The sequence below is a fragment of the Seriola lalandi genome, unplaced genomic scaffold, assembly GCF_002814215.2.
Source record: "Seriola lalandi dorsalis isolate HSWRI2012SDOR001 ecotype SW California unplaced genomic scaffold, Sedor1 jcf7180002054285, whole genome shotgun sequence".
NCBI classification, from domain to species: domain Eukaryota; kingdom Metazoa; phylum Chordata; class Actinopteri; order Carangiformes; family Carangidae; genus Seriola; species Seriola lalandi.
In genome coordinates, this window is record NW_019524838.1 from 1,005,147 (window position 1) to 1,021,715 (window position 16,569).

General features: G+C 41.6%; 1 protein-coding gene across 4 annotated transcripts in view; it reads left to right on the forward strand.

The window, feature by feature from the left end:
• Positions 1–6: 6 nt before the first annotated feature.
• The window catches only part of mark1 (MAP/microtubule affinity-regulating kinase 1), a 28,557-nt gene continuing 11,994 nt past the window's right edge, over positions 7–16,569 (forward strand). For all 4 annotated transcript variants that reach the window (XM_023405731.2, XM_023405732.2, XM_023405733.2 and 1 more), the window contains exons 1-3: positions 7–309; positions 3,092–3,292; positions 9,370–9,423. In XM_023405731.2, coding sequence (XP_023261499.1) covers positions 259–309; positions 3,092–3,292; positions 9,370–9,423 — 306 coding nt within the window. In that variant the 5' untranslated portion in view covers positions 7–258. The remainder of the gene's footprint in view (positions 310–3,091; positions 3,293–9,369; positions 9,424–16,569) is intronic.

Consider the following 16,569-nt stretch of genomic DNA (forward strand, 5'->3'; position numbering starts at 1 on the left):
CTCTCTCTCTGTCTCTCTTTCCTCCTTTTCTGTCTGCCACTAGCCTACCTGAAAGGAAGTGCACAAAGCTAATAAGAAAATCTGGCGTGTCTGCCGGGTTTTGCGAGCACTATGCTGCGGTAAAAGGCCGCCGTTTTGCGGTGTTTACAGGGGATGTTAGAGAGGGACAGAGGCACCGCTCTCCCCGACGGACCGCGCTGTGTCTGCTCTGCTCTGCCCAGCCCGCTGCATCGCTGAGCGGCCTGCGAAGCACACAAGATGTCGACCAGAACGCCATTGCCCACGGTGAACGAGCGTGACACTGAGAATGTAAGTGCTGTTATCGAGAGACACCGGTGTGTTACCGGACGTGGGAGCGGAATAATAATGTCCGGGGATCTGGCTATTTGGCGCACTGGTCGGTGCAGGTTTATGACAGCGCTTTTTGGGGGCTTCAGTGTTGCAGACAGACTCGACCAATGAGCAGTGTGGCTTTTTTATCTTCTTTTTTCCCCCTCTGACGGGAATAAAAGCATGGAGCCCAGAATAACCTAGGATAAAGGTGCAGTTTGGTCATGTCTGTCCCAGTTTCTGCCTACACAATAAGGCTAGCCATAACAACGCACTGCGTCAGTGTGCTGGCATTAATGGTAACACGCGAAGCTTGAATGTTAACGCTGTGAATAAAAACGTTGCCTGTGTGGCCTGTGAGAAAATGGTGTTGCTCCACTCCTACAACTGAGGGTATTTTCTAGTCCACAACGTCAATAATTAGGGAGGGTGGGGGAGGATGTTGCCCTACTTTTCAATGGCAACGCTTGGTAGCATCGCAATGTGACATCCATCACCTATTGGGCCCTCTTGTAACTGCACGCTTAGTGCTGAGGAGGAGGTGGAGGAGGGAGCGAGTTATTATTCACCATTCTGCTGCCACGACACTGATGAGCCGAAGCAGCACATAGATGTGTATTTATTTAAAACAAAAGAAGGCGGAGAGATGGCTTAAACCGTGGGAGATTTCTCATCAACTGTGTGAAGGAATGTTTATATCGACCACCCATCGCCCCACTCCTCGCGCGCATACATGCAGAGTACAGCACAGTAAAGAAAAATACCTCTTCTGAGATCAGTCCAAATGAGGACTGCTGTATGTATACTGACAGACTCTGACATATCTAGGTTCATCTGATTTTTTTTTTTTCTGCAAACAAGACGAGACACAGACTTCGTCTAAAGCCTCCTTGTATTATATTGTGTTACAAGCACGAGCAGTGGAAAATAGCTGGAAGCAGTATTTTATCACCAGATTTGAAAACAGTGCTTTTATTTTGGCTCTGTATTACAGAGTATATAAATCTGAATTGCACCTATTCAGGTGATAAAATCCTAATTAGTAAATGCATTTCTGTTCCAGTAAAGTTATATAATTTAACAAACCTTAATGTTAAGTTTGCATGATGGTATCAGCTCTCTGATTGTTCTCTGTGTTCAGTAATGCATTAGCTTAGTAGACTGCTAATGTAAGTGTCTAACAGTCTAATGCTGCTTTAGGTCTCACAGACTTGGACATAGACTGCTAGGCGGCTATTAAATCACTGCCTCAGCAGGGCTGGCAGTAGCCAACCAGCCTAGCCTGCCTGTGTTTGACTCCAGCATGCAGCCCCAGGGCCCACTAGCAGCTGAACTGCATTGCATAACAGCTTATTACTCAGAGGGCAGAGTGGCTTTTAGTGCAGCAAAATAGAAGAAGCTCTTTCCTGCCTTTCTTATTTTTATGTGTGTGTCTTTGCACAGGTATTGTTTTTTTTTGTTTTTTTTTTATGTCTGGCCTCCCTGAAGACATGACGTCAGTGCTTGGGAGTTAATGGCTGGGCAAGTGAAACAAACTTTTGTGTAATTAATCGAGCACTAGCGCTCCAAATCACCTACTTGTCCAGATGCTCCTCGGTTAATTTAGAGAATAAGGAGCCAGGCCAAATGTGTGTTTGTATGTGCATGCGTGGCTGAAGGATGAACTGGCCATATGACAAAGCTGATGGAAAGTTGATGGAAAGAACTAAAGCCACTTCAGTGTGGATATTTACCAGCTTACCAAGTGCAAGTTACACAGACTGCTCCGTCATGGAGATCTAAAAGAGGGTTTTGGTGCATTAGAAACAAGGATGCTGGCTTAAATTGGCATCTAATCAAGATTTTACTTAGCCTACCTTTTTCTATCTCTTTCTCTCACACACACTGTGACACTGTGGAGTGTTTGAATCCTGCTGTGTGGCTCTCCCTCTGTCAGGATGTGGGCTAGCTGAGGTGATGTGCACCCTACAGGGTGTAGCGTTTCCCCGGTGAAACGGGAGCAGGGGAGCCTGGGTAATCAGACCAAGGCTTTATTCTCTGGCTGGGTGTGGTGCTCAGGAGCAGAGGATCATGGGATCTCTGACCTGGACTGACATCAGCAGCTGTTGTAGAGGAGACGAAACAGACAGCAGAGACTGTGCGTAGCCTGTGCCAGCGTTGTGCTTACGGCAAGCTGTTCCTAATTCACCTTCACCTGCCATATTACAGGAACGCTTGTTGTTATCTGTGGAGACTCTAACATTGTTATAACTCTTGACTGCACATGCTGTAGGTATTCTCAAAGGCACAAAGTCAAATGGGTTCACATTCCTTCTTCAAATCTTGTCTTGTGGCAGATAAAGTCTTTAGGTTAGGAGGTTAAGGTGTCACAAAGGGAGAGGAGGGAACCTGATTCTCTCCCACACAGTTTTTCAGTGGGCTTGCTTGCAGGGTACTTGTTTGTATATGTGTATGTAAATGTAGTCATATATGCTCAGACACACATATACACATGCACATGTTGAACAGTGGTTCCCTCACTTGGATCTGAGACTGAGTTAATGGGTTCATATCTGTTTGCACAGCCAATATCCCAGCTTTGGCACACACAATCCTCCACTGCAGCACTCTGCTGCATTGTTTGTATGAGTGCAGCCAGTGTAGCAAGAGGAGGAGTCCTTGTGGAGGTTCAGGGACTTGTAGTTTTTGTGTGTATATAAATGAAAGTTCCAGTCAGGGAATGAGGATGTTGCTGATCTCCACTCGTTTGGCTTTCCTGCAGCACTCATCGGTGGACGGCTTTGTTGAGCCCCCAGTCCCCCCAACAAAGTCTGCGAGTCGTCACAGCCTGCCACGATGTCGCAACTCTTTCACCTCCACAGAGGAGCATCCCCATATTGGCAATTATCGCCTCCTCAAGACCATTGGGAAGGGAAATTTCGCAAAGGTGAAGCTGGCACGACATGTCCTGACTGGACGAGAGGTGAGACAAGTTTTTATTTACATTTTATAAATCACTGAGGTAATTCTCGTTTTGTCCTTATTTAATACTTAATCCCAAAGCCTATGTCAGCCTCGCTCTTTCATTGCTACGTGTTAACAGTTCGGGCTGCAGCTTACTGTTGTTTTCATTATCAGTTAATATGCATATTATTTTCTTTATTCATTGCTTGATTGTTTGGTCTATAAAGTCTGAAAAGAGCAAAAATTGATGATCACCTCCCAGAGCCCAAGTTGTCCATTACTTGTTTTAGTTTAAAACCCAAAGATATTGAACTTACTATCAAGGAAGACTAAGAAAATCATCAATTGTTCACATTTGAGAAGCTGAAAGCGGTGAAGTCCCTGCATTATGACTTAAATATATTTGATTCCATAAACTGGCTATTTGAATAATAATTTCTGCTCCAGTGACAATGGAAAAGAGCTCACTTGAAAGAAAAATAGTTCAGATTTTAAGTGTACCTAAGGTCATGTCTCATCTACTCATCTCAATTCACATTTCTCATTCGTGTTCCAATTTTATACATCCACCAGAGAAACCAGGGTGTAACAGAAGTCACCATACAGTATTTATTTTCTTTAAAGAGAGCTATTTGTAAGTTTTGCTATTGGTACATAGCCACCGTTAGCATTAACAGCTGTACGTACCAGTCTAGAAGAAACTTCTTTCCTTTACTCGTTAAGAGTTCTTTCCAGAGGTAGAAAGCCATCCTCTCATTTTGCTTCGTTTTCTATCACTTCTTTTCTTCTACTGAAATTAGCTAGCTAATCATCTAGCTCAGGCTTAGTCTCTTTCTGGTACGAGTCACTGTAGTGTCCAGGCAGCCATGAAGAAGTAGCGCTGCCCTGAGGGCATATTATAACGTCTTGTCCTGTAAATGCAATGCTGAAGCTGTTGGCAAGACCGATACGTAAAGAGCTGTTCATGCTAACGTTGATTATGTAGCAATAGCAAAATTTACAAATAGCTCCTTTAACTCTTTCACAGGAGAATTATGCTTGAACAGGTATTTTGCCCATGAGACACTGATTTGCTCCAAGTTAAACCCAGTTTTTTTACCTGTTCTGACTGTCAGGAGAATGAATGATCTCCTGTCATGACGATATTGTACTTGACTATGTTAGTTCTCCCAGTCAGGTCAGGTCAAGCTCTCTGTTTCTGTCTCTGTCACACACACACAGGCATACACTGCTGACCTGTCAGAGTGATAGACGTCCTGCTTTGGTGTGTCAGTAATTAAAGCTCCTGTCTCTCTAAGGAGAAAACAATGACCTGCGATATGTTCACTGTGTTTCACTCAGCAGGACCCACGGCATTCACTGACAGCCCTGATCCACCTCACCTGTCCTTTCATGTCTATGTCTTAGCCCCTTGCTTCCTTTAATCCTCGGAGTTACATTATCTACCTGCTCATGTCAGAGTATTTGGGGCATAAATATTCTCCCCGGTGAAACCGCTGACAGTTTGATCCATCCTGTGTCCCTTGATGCTAATATTAAACAGGAATTCTGGGTAATTTAGTTTTAGTTTAGTTTACTTTTTTTTACATGAACATAACAATAGTATTAGAACTGCAACATACAATTATGTCAAAGCACCAGATGCATTGTATTTAGTGTTTGTAGTCCAATGCTAATTTACAACAAAACAAATACAACACACATGGTACAGGTATAAAAATATACTGGGTTAGTGTGTTGCAATCTCAGCTCAGTGGGTAAACAGTTTCCAAAGTTCTGTTCCTTTAACACAGCATGCTGCCCACTGTTTTGCTGAGAAGGTCAGACACTGCTTTGTGTGCCTGAGTGCCTTTGCTGGCTCATCAGAATGCAAAGACATGGATCAGAGTGAGACAGAGAACAGGTGGAAAGAACACAACCCACTAAAACTGATGCTATCTTAGCTTGAACCTAGTGAGTCTCTAACCGGCAAAGATTTCACCCACACTTAAAACAAACAATAGACAACAGTTATACTTTTTTGCAAAACTGTAATTTGTTTTAATGTGAGAAAGCTTCTAGATGACAGAGTGTCCTTTATCTGCTGAAGAGGGTGACTCTGGGATGTGAACACACATCACACTCTCTCTGACACACACACATGGTCAGCTGCACTGATGGAAACATTTGCCTCCACCATATGCCCTCATCTCCTACCCACTGAGGAGGGACCATCACACAGTATTATTATTTATCAATTTAATATTTCAGTTTTCAGTGAAATCACATCATCACACATAAATCGACTAATTATTTCAGCTCTAACCTTAACATATAGAAGGATTTTGAAACGTACCGAAAGAACCAAATATAGACATAAAGACAAAGACAACAAAGCTAAAAAAAAAAAGGGTGAAGCAAGCTTGAACATACAGCTGTTGTATGTGGCAACTGAAGTCTAGTCAATTTTATTTACCATATGTGACCAAAAATCACAAATTTGCCTCAAAGCATTTTAAAATCTGAACAGCATATGACCCTATCTATTATTAGACCATCAATCTGTATAAGGAAGAACCTCCACAAAAAACCTTTCTTCCAGGACGGATAAACACACAACAGATGTGTATATTCAGAGTAGATGGAAATAAAAATAATAAAATGGAGAAACAGAATGACACTATTAGGCAAATAAAGTGCAAATAAATACAAAGACTATGGTTCAGAGAGTGACTGAGACGGATTAGAAAAATGGGTTAGACATGCATCTGGTATATAGCAGGAATTAACTTTATATGCAGTAAATAAATTCAGGTCAAATTGTTCCTGTGTACTGAATGTCCAGGGTTACAAACTGTATAAACCGTAGTGTATAAGCGTAAAAGTGCATGGCAATGTAAAGAACACTGGAATATAAAGTGTAATTAATGGGTAAATTAATGAATTACTCTGGATGCAGAGGCTCATGTGCGTCAATTGATCCATACAGTATAGTGTGGACAGTCGGCTTTGACATACATGTGACAGTAAAAGGATAATACTGTTGTACATTCTTGTACATTTTAAATATCTTCTTCTTATTATTGTAATATTGATTTTGAACGCATCACCCAGCCATGCTACCTCCCCAATATCAGTGATACCTTTCGTTTTTTTGTGTATGAGACCTGATCTTATACTCTGCTAAAATAGTTCCCTTTTTGCACAGACATCATGACCCTGTGGTTGTGAAAAAAAAAAAAACAGTTCAGAGGGAAATAAAAGTGTAGAGGAACATGTCAAGCACTCCAGCACACAATTGATGCTATGACTAAGTTTCCCCTCCCTGTCCTCTGTCTGAATATTCACGTGTACATGTTTTATTTGCGCGCACGATCACAAGACCTACACACGGTGAGCAGCATATGGCCCGTGTGTTACGAATGCGCTGAATAATTAACAGTGATGCGCGTTGCCCTTCTGTCATGGTGGGACTGAATTATTTACCCTCAAATCCATTAGAAAGAGAACACACACACGCACATACACACACATGCACACTAACACTGGCATATGATGTGATGCCATCCACGCATTCATCAAATCACTCAATCTGAGAGCACAAAGGGAAATATTGGCACAGTGCTTCGTGGTAAATGTAATGAATATCTCTGACTCATTTAAAGGGAATAGTGGAAGTTGGAACAATAGAGTGACACATGAGGACAGCTCTAACACCTGCAGGCGTAGATCAACACACACAAACACACACACACAGACACAGACACGTACACACATACATGCCTACACTTGAATTTTGTCCATGACAGGAGGAAGCGGAGAGGAAGGGACTGAGGTCTGTCTGTGTGCACCTGCCCACCTAAGACAGACTGCAATAAGACTCCACCTGCGTACTGTGTGTGTCTACACACAGCGAGCCTCTGTGCGCTCTTTCACTGCGCTCTCTCGTCTCCCTGATACACTCTGTTCCTTTCACAGCCACTACATTGGTGTTATTATGGAGTTTAGCTTCCAGGTTTGGATGAAATTAAATGTCCCATCATCTTGTAGGTCTCAGGGAAACCCTGCTCAGGATGAATAACCTGCATTCTCTCCACCATGACTCAGCATTTGCTTTCTGGTTTTCCCCTTAACAGGCTGCTTGGGATTAGGGCCAGAGTCTGCATCCACTGAAGCATGCTTATTGAGCTCTTATAAGGCAAGAGTCACAGTAATGCTGTTATAATAAATTCTAATCAATTCTTTCATGATATCATAAATCTCCAACAGCAATTTCTCCCCTTTCTACATTCTATAGAGAGGTCGGAGGTCAGGGTTGCAGTTTCTGTGTCAGCATTTTGTTGAACAGTTTAAGATACGGGATGGCAAAAAAGGAACTTAACTTGCCTGAGTCTTGAGTGTGGTCTTGATAATTCAATGAGACAACACATGTTGGAAATAAAGGAGCTGCTGACAATCGGAAAAATTGATCTCTGGCTCTGACATAGTCCAGAAAATAAAACAAATATGGAATTTGTTTTTATATTCCAAAAAAATATGAATGTATGAATTAGTGGACTATTAAGGTTAAACTTAGTAGTGCTGATACAAAGTATTCATTTGTTTATTCCATAGTATAGACTTGAGAGGCTGATAGGGAATGTGGGGAAATAGAGGGGGACAACATAGAGCAAAGGTCCCCAGCCTGATTAGCAGGCATGTGGTGGTTAGAGGGTAACCACCATCCCAACTGGACTAACAGTGTGTCCCAATTTATATGATACACAATAAAAAATGTATGATGTTCTGATTTAGTATACTATATTTGTTTACAAGACATTAACATTCTATACTGGTTTGTGCAAAAAGGGGAAAATAAAACGTTACTTAAGCTACGAACAGTTAGATATTTTAAAAAATGCACAAATGATTTTGTCACCTCACCAGAGTTGTCACACCACCAGAGCCGCGAGTAGCTCCTCCTTTTCCATTGTGAATTATTTTATGGGACAATGGTATCCTGTCACATCAACACCACGCTCAAAAATCAAGAGATTTTAGTATGCATGCGGGTGTTTTTGAGTGTATGTCACTTATTCTGTATGCACTTCAATAGTAGTAAGAATCAGTTCATTTCATTGGAGCTACTTTGCCTAAAAACAGCTCCAATCTGAGCTTATTTCCTGGCAGCCAATGACAATAGCTAACAGTATAAAAGAGAATAAACAAAAACACCTTTGATATGTTTAATGTTTGGTTGAAGAGTCTAAATTCCTCTTGAGGCCCACAGAGACCATGAAATGGTGTGAACCAACCAGGAACATACTACTACTGTCATCCTCAGAGACCTGCACTTTTTAGTGTGGCTAAAAAAGATTCTGTGGTCATTTGTCTTTTGTTCGACCTCAAACTCAGTCTGTGCAATAAAAGTATATAATTATTGTTGAATCATTTTGTGCAACAACAAAAGGCCATATTTATTATTTCACTGTGATTACATTATATTGTAAAACTGCTCGTCAATCACTTATCAGCATAATGAATGGGCTTACTGGTGAGTCTGCAGTATAGCTCATCTAGTGGCTTTGTGAAAGCTGCTGAGCTGTCAGAAAGTGAGGTGAGCAGGTCTGTTTCAGTGTGCACTTTGGGGTGATTATTGAGATGGATCAGACTGCTGCCCAGCGAGATCTGCCGAGCCAACAGTAGATCAACCTGCACAGTTATATACACCAACACATGGACAGTTTACTTCAGCCACTCTCTGTCCGTCTGTCTTTAGATTGTCTGTGGACACATTTGCGTATACCTACCATATATTCACCATCATGAACAAATACATATTTATCTGTCTTTTTTTTTTTTCCGTATCTGTTTTTTTATACCTGCAATTCAAAGCTTCACCTCTTCAGAAATCACTGAATAAAGGAGTTTTAAGGTGTGTTCAGACTGAATAGCACCGATTCAGCTGTGACATGTTTTGACAAAACCTCTTCACAGTGTAGTAGTGAAATAATGAGGATAGTTCATTTGGCTGTAAAAACAAAACACGAATACAAAACCTGAATTAGTTCTGACATCTTTATTGTCTTTCACCCCCCCCCCCATCCCTCTCTTTCTCTCTCTTTGTTCTCTCTTCAGGTGGCGGTGAAAATTATAGACAAAACCCAGCTGAATCCCACCAGTCTACAGAAGGTGAGTCTGTGTTTTATGGCCACATGGTAACATTAATGTCTTGGTTACAGAGCTCATGGCTTTTCCATTACTCATTCCTGAGTTCTTGCCGCTCTGTTTCTTTGATCTTTGAACTCAGGATGTGCTGTTTTACATAATGTAATCAGAAGTAGTCAGGAGAGACCACAAGGCATGTTTAATCTCCACTTCCACCCCCCCTTCACTCTTGACTCTATGTTGGTTTGTGGTTAGGAGCAGCTAAAAATACCCCTGCCTGCATGTTTGTCACTTACCCTTGTCTAGCAGTCATAACCAATTACAACGAAGGGTTTGGGACCGTTTCCTGATTACTGAGTCCAAATCCAGCTCTTTCTGCTGATTAAATGCACACGCACACACACACACAACCTTTTTTTTTTTACTATATTTATGGGGACCCATCATTGACATAATGCATTTCCTAGCCCCTTACCCTAACCTTAACAATCACAACTGAATTCTAACTTGAACCACAAGACCACAAGTCTTAACCCCCAAACAGCCATTTAAACTTCCAGCATTTTAGTCCCCATAAAGCTGTTGGACCCCACAAGTGGGCTCCTGGTTTTTGGACTCTACGAATACAGTAAAACAACCCCCCAACACACACAGAAGTGCAAACACACTCTCACATATCCATACACATCATTCCTCATGGTAGAGTAGACCATGTGGAATGACAGCAGTCAGAGCTACAGTATGAGCCAGCATCACCTACTGTGACTCTAAAAATAATGCAGGTGTGCAGCTGACTGACAGGAATTCTGCTCATGGTCATGACATTATCGTGGCACGGTGCACCACTTCTGCTCTTTTAATCTTACGCTCACTGTTTTACTGTAAAGGAAGAACAAAATCACTAAACAGCTGCCGTGGTGACTCTTCATAACAACGGGCCGTTATAACCACCACACCTACGTGAACGGCAGCTGATGTCTTGATGGATCTCCTGGCCTCTGTAAGCCAACAAAGCGTCTTAATGACCAAATAATGACAACAATTAGCTTCCCTAAATGTCTGCCATCCAGTATTGGTCTGAATGGCGATGAAGGGAGTGAACTCACATTGTGTTACTGGAAGAAATTAATGCTGGGCTAATCAAACATGAGTATTATTATGAAGGGCTTAATGGGAGACAAAATGTAGTTCTTTTTGAAATTCTACTTGTAGATCTGTAAAACAAAACAATTTCTAGCCTATCAAGGCATTTTTAGCATGACTTTGTTCCTGACATTGTTCTCCACGAGCAAAGCTCATCTGTAATTGTCTTGGATCTTAATGGGATCCGACTGCAATTCCTCAGCCAATCAGTGCGAGGATGCTGTGAGAATTTCAAGCTCTCAGTTCCATACTCATCTAATCTGACTGAGATAAATTTCATTGTGTGAGCTCTTTTGTTAAACAGCCTATTGTGTGGTTCCACACAGTGGTGTAATGAACATTTAGAAGCAGTGTGTGTGTGTGTGTGTGTGTGTGTGTGTGTGTGTGTGTGTGTGTGTGTGTGTGTTTGTGTTTGTGTGTGTGTGCGGCATTAAGATTCTGAATATAAACTGACTCTGACTTTACAGATTTGGGTCTTGTCTAGGTCATGATGAGTGGTTACATACCCGATGGGTCGGGTTGTCCGCTGCCTGGTGATGAACGTAGCAGGGCAGACGTATCATGTGAGACTGCAGACCAATCAGGATCGCTCTGATCAATTATTCAGTGGGCCTGTCAGATGTCAGCTGCAGTAGACCTGAGAGGGTCAATATGTAAAAGTCTTACAGCTTTTTATGGGGGATGAGCTGTTATTGGTGTGACAGCATGTATGTACGTTCATGTTGTTGTTTGCCGATACACGTAGATTCATGTGTTAAATCTGGTGTGTGTTTGTGTATCTGTATTCAAGAGCAGAGATGCTTATATGTCTGTATGGAGCTTATACTGTATGTTGTAGTATATTTGAATTGTCCTCTGCTCGGTATTATAGATTGCTGTAATGGTATACACCAGTGCCATCTGCAATGCAGAAGCTTGTCTTATAATGCAGCAGTTGTCTCCTGGATTGAATCGATTATCTCATTGACTGTGAGTGCCCTATACGATCCTTGTGTAAGCTCAACTATGGATGCATTAAAAGGAGCATCCACTTTTAGACAGTTTTTGCTTGGCTACTCCTGTGATTCTGGATTTGACAGAATAGTATCTGGCAAAAATGCAGACCAAGAAAAGAAAAACATTGTCAATCACTGGTTTTTATTCCTGTTATTTGAGATGGTTAACAAGTTGCGGTTCCAGAAAACAAGAATCAAATCTACAGGAGCACTCTGGATCATTTTACCCTCCAACTATTTTCATTCAGAGGAATCTTCCCTTTTAATTGGAAAATACTGCTCAGTGCTGTCTACAGCTTAAGTCCTCAGTGATGGAAATGTCTCTCGCTGACATCAGTCATTTCAGTATTTTTGCTTTGGCTGCTTGTTTTGTTGGAGGCAAGTCGAGACTGAATTTCACTGCGTTCCCCAAGGTTGTCTGGGCTGCTCCTCTTGCTCTTTTCCCATCATGACCCTCACCCTGGGAGCAAGAAAATTTAATAGTGAATGGACGTAAAATTTAAGAAGCCATACACAGTTTTTGTTTTTTCCCCTCTATCCATGACAAAGTGGTCATAGTCGTTGCACAAAGTAGCTTCTAGGGCAATAAATTGATCAGCACAGTGTACAGTTTCATGGTTAAAAATGTCATTCTGTATAGCTGAGCAGGCTATTTCTAGAGGCGGATATAAACAACAGACGGGCGTGATTATTGATTCAGTGACTCAGGCTTTTTACATGCATGAAGACCAGCGGTTGAAGGTTTCTCTGATGCATCTAAAGACTGAACGTTGTCTCCTTGTCTCGCTCTGCTTCAGAATTCATAAGACATTTTGCACTGAGGATAATTTTTTTGATTTATTTATTTTTTTTGTGATCCTGTTTGTTGGTCAGAGTGTGAGTGTGACTGAGGTTTGAGAGGTCGGATCTGGCCACATCCCTCATCAACTCACAGTTAACAGTGGCTCTTTCATGTTACCTCGTCAAAATGCCACTGATCTCTCTTTTTATGGTTTCAGAGGAGTCAGGCTGTGGGCACACCATCTGGTACTGTAGGCACAGCCAGCACTGATCCATACAGCCACATGCACACACACACATATACACACACACACACACACACGCTTACATGACACATACAGACACACACAGGAGATCCTTTGGTTTATGTTGGCAGAATCTGAGTTTTTTTAGTGTTTCAGTCATAGTATTGGCAACATTTCACATGCATGCATTCATTCCTGCAGCTGTGTAGCCAAGCCATTAATTCACTTATACACACAGGCATCCTCTCATTTATCTCAGGATTTAAAGTAGTGTTAACAACGCAGAGACGAAGAGATGAAGTTTATCACTTATTTTCCTGAGCTTATCCTTGTCAGTGTGGTGTTTCCGTTGGATTATTTGGTTTTTAAAAAGAGGTAAGCAGAAGCCAGAATGAGTCATGAGGTTAGAATGAAGCTCTGATCTGTTCCTTTATGGCCCATTGGCGCTCTCTGCCCTGGTGTGACTTTGTGGTGGTTTCAGTGTAACAGGAAATGAGGTCAGCTGAGCTTCCAAAGCACCTCCTTAGATCCGCCACAGGAAATGCATCACAAGTCATCTGTGGTCTGGGATGTTGACGTTGTCATGGTTTTTAGGCATTTTAGCTCTAAAATAGGCCTCTCCGTTAATCCCCTCTTTCACTGAGCAAACACTGCTCTCATCCCACCCTCCCATCGCTCTCTGTCTAATCTGTAAATAAGAGTTGTTTCTTTTCATTGCTTCAACAAAGACAGCATCAGCAAAATGTTAAAGGTTATATGATCAACTAGTCAGACGTGCAGACAGAATCAAAGCTTGCGCTATTAAAATGCAAGACACATTCACATTTGGAAAACGCTGCGATCTGTTTGACTTGTGACGCAAAACAGGCTGCAGAGAGTGAGGAGAGTAAATGACACTGACAGCTTCTCCAAACACTAAAATCTAAAAGCCAAACTAAACTAAAACAACAGTGCCAACCCTCTCCCTATCTTATATCTGAAAGCGATTGAATGATGTTTTCTGATTTTTAAGGCAGTGAGAAAGCCGTCAGAACAACATGTGTATTTTCTGACAGTTGTAAAATGATCACCATTGGGTCAAGCTCTCTTAATGGCTGTTGTTTATGTTTGTCTTGTGCCTGCCACTCTGCATTAGCCTGCATGAAATGCTGTCGAGCCCATGGGGTAGTGGAGCTTTGGTGTTGTTCAGATGAGTGGAATGTGACTAGACAGACAGCACTATTACAGCACACAGCACTGTAATATCTCAATACACTTCAGCCCAAATATCGTGATATATTATTATGTTGCAGTTATAAGAGTTACTGCCACCAAACAGCAGTTCAAAGTTTTATTTGTCACATGCCAAGGTACAATGTACCGTGAGCAGCGAAATGAGGGTTGAACTCATCAGCCTGTGCAAAACTGCAAAAAAAACCAAAACGCATATGGAAGGAATATTACAATATTCAGTATTATCGAATATCGGCTCAAGCCTACTATTGTCCGAGGTTACTCATGATACAAACCAAATGTGGAGGCTGCTGGTTTACATGTTCAAGGATAGATGGCAAAAGTGAAGTCTGCTGCTGAGTTGGCTCTTGGTGTTATAGATCATGAAAAACACATCTAGAGAGATACAGACAGAGAGAGATGTGCCTTTTCTTGTAGGGGTTTATTTTCCAGCACCTCAGGAGTAGAGGACAAGACAGGACAGGACACTGAATGTCAGTGACACTTTGGATCCCTCTGCCCGCCTGTTTGTTTGTCTCTCACTTTCTTTCTCTGACAGACAGCAAGCAGTGGTTATTTACTGATACATGGTTTTGAGCTACAATTTGTGCACATGAAAACATGCACGCAGTCATTAAAGGGATGAAGTCTTCCAGGCTACTCATCCTATCAATAATCTGCATGTTGAATGAGCAGCTGTGCTGCTGTGACTGAAATAGTCCAGCCAGTTCCTGTAAGTGCTCCCAGACTGATATCTGCTGTTCTGCTCCTTCTGCATGGGGACTCTGCTGTAATTAAGGCTAGTTTGGGAGTCTGGGCGCCCCTGGGCGACTGGAAGTAGGTCACTGGCACAGACTCCTGAGATTCAGGCCCATTGGAAACGCCGTGCTTTCATGTGTGTGATCTGCATTTTGTTTTTTGCAGCTTGTAATCATTTTTGTCAATCACTGTCTCACCTGCCTCACCTGATGGACCATTTTAATTAATTTCAGTTGGAAAGTAAATTTTGCCTCGAAGGAAGTTCTGCCCAAATATTAACTACTTGTCCTGTAGTGAATACCTGTCTCACCTTGTCCAGAACCACCTCGAAAACTGCTTTATGCCATGCTGTGACTCCCCTTTGTGCCTGTAGATATTATTGATAATTAAACTAGACTGGATCAAAGCCCCCAAACTCATTATCTCCTGTCATTCGCCATGGTATCTACCTCTCTATTGAGCTTGTATTGACAGCCACTGTGTTTGTTGTTGTCGTGTTCCATCGCCCTTCTCAGATTTGTTCTAATTTTTGTTTCCAAGTGGCTGCACGCGTGCTTCCCATGTGAAGGGCTTTAGGGCAATGACGCAAACAACAGAGAGAGAGATACAGAGGGACAGAGAAAGAGGAAGAGATAAGAGATTGAGATAAAACACTGACTCCTTAGTCCATCACTCATTCAGGATAATAAAGGAGAACTTCTGACTTGAAGGATGCGGGGATGGATGCATATTTGAGACTGTCACTTATATGTATATTCTTGTGTACTGCAGGACATTTTCTGGTTATTGTGTCAGTATATTTCCACTCTAATTGACTTTGTTACCATGGGGGAATCTCTCAGGCCAACATAACAGCTGATGAATATGGAGCTAGGCTCTCCACACTGGAGAAGCTCACTATTCTGAGCTGCTCAGGAACTGAATGATTTGGGGACAAGAAACACAGCCAATAACAAATTAAACTTTAAATAAAATCTGCATGCAGACACATTACTTTAAAATGTCTGATTTAAAATGTACAAATAGATTGCTTTAATGATTCCAAATGGAAATTGCAGTGTTACACCAGTCAAATCACACATAACATTCACTGCACCGGAAACTGCACCATAGGATAAATATAAATGTAGATATTAGTACCGCCTGTTAATATGCTGTATATGGTTGGCACATGACAACATATTACATATGCAGTTACCATTAAACAATTAAAATTAAAATCATTTAACTTTAAAGTCTTAGTGAACGGAGTTAGCAGTTATGAACAACTGATCTCTGTTTCTGTGACATATCAGGCCTATTTCACACATTCTTTAACTATGACATTATTCTGTTTGTCCACAGAATATATTACCCTTGAACCTGTTTACACGTCAGGTTATATGTATTTATAATGTACTCTCATAATCTTTTTCTATATTCTAAATAAGACCTAAAACAGTTAAACATTAACTGGAGTAAATAGTACATGTTTTAGGAACTATTTTCAGCTGCGGATGAATGCACATTCGATGTCCTAGAGAGTATTTCAGCAGCAGGATGGTGTATGTGGGAACTACATGCCCATGTTCATTCAAAATGTCACCCAGTGCTGCAGTGTGGCTCGTTAATGCATTTAAAACATTTTTTGGACAACAGTGGAGTTCTATGGTACAGAGGAACAATCTATAACAGGCCTTGGCTACACAGACAATACTTGTTAATAAGAAGAAAATCTTTGTTGGTTTTCTTACTCTTTTTTATGGGATTCTTTGACAGTAAGGAAAAAAAAGACAATAAGCAATATTCTTGAATCCCTCTGCAGCAGCTCTCTGTACACTGTGTGTAGGGTCTAATGAGATGAAAAGTGTCAAAAAGAAAGAAAAAAGAGGCCGACAAGCAAGTAGAGACAGAGAACAGAAGAAGGACTTAGAGAGAGAGAGAGTACCTGCATGTTGTTGAACCAGACTGTAGCTGAGAGGTCCCACAGAGTCGGGCCTGCTCACACTGGTATAATGGCTGCGTTTGATGACCTACAAAACATAGACTATCCCAGT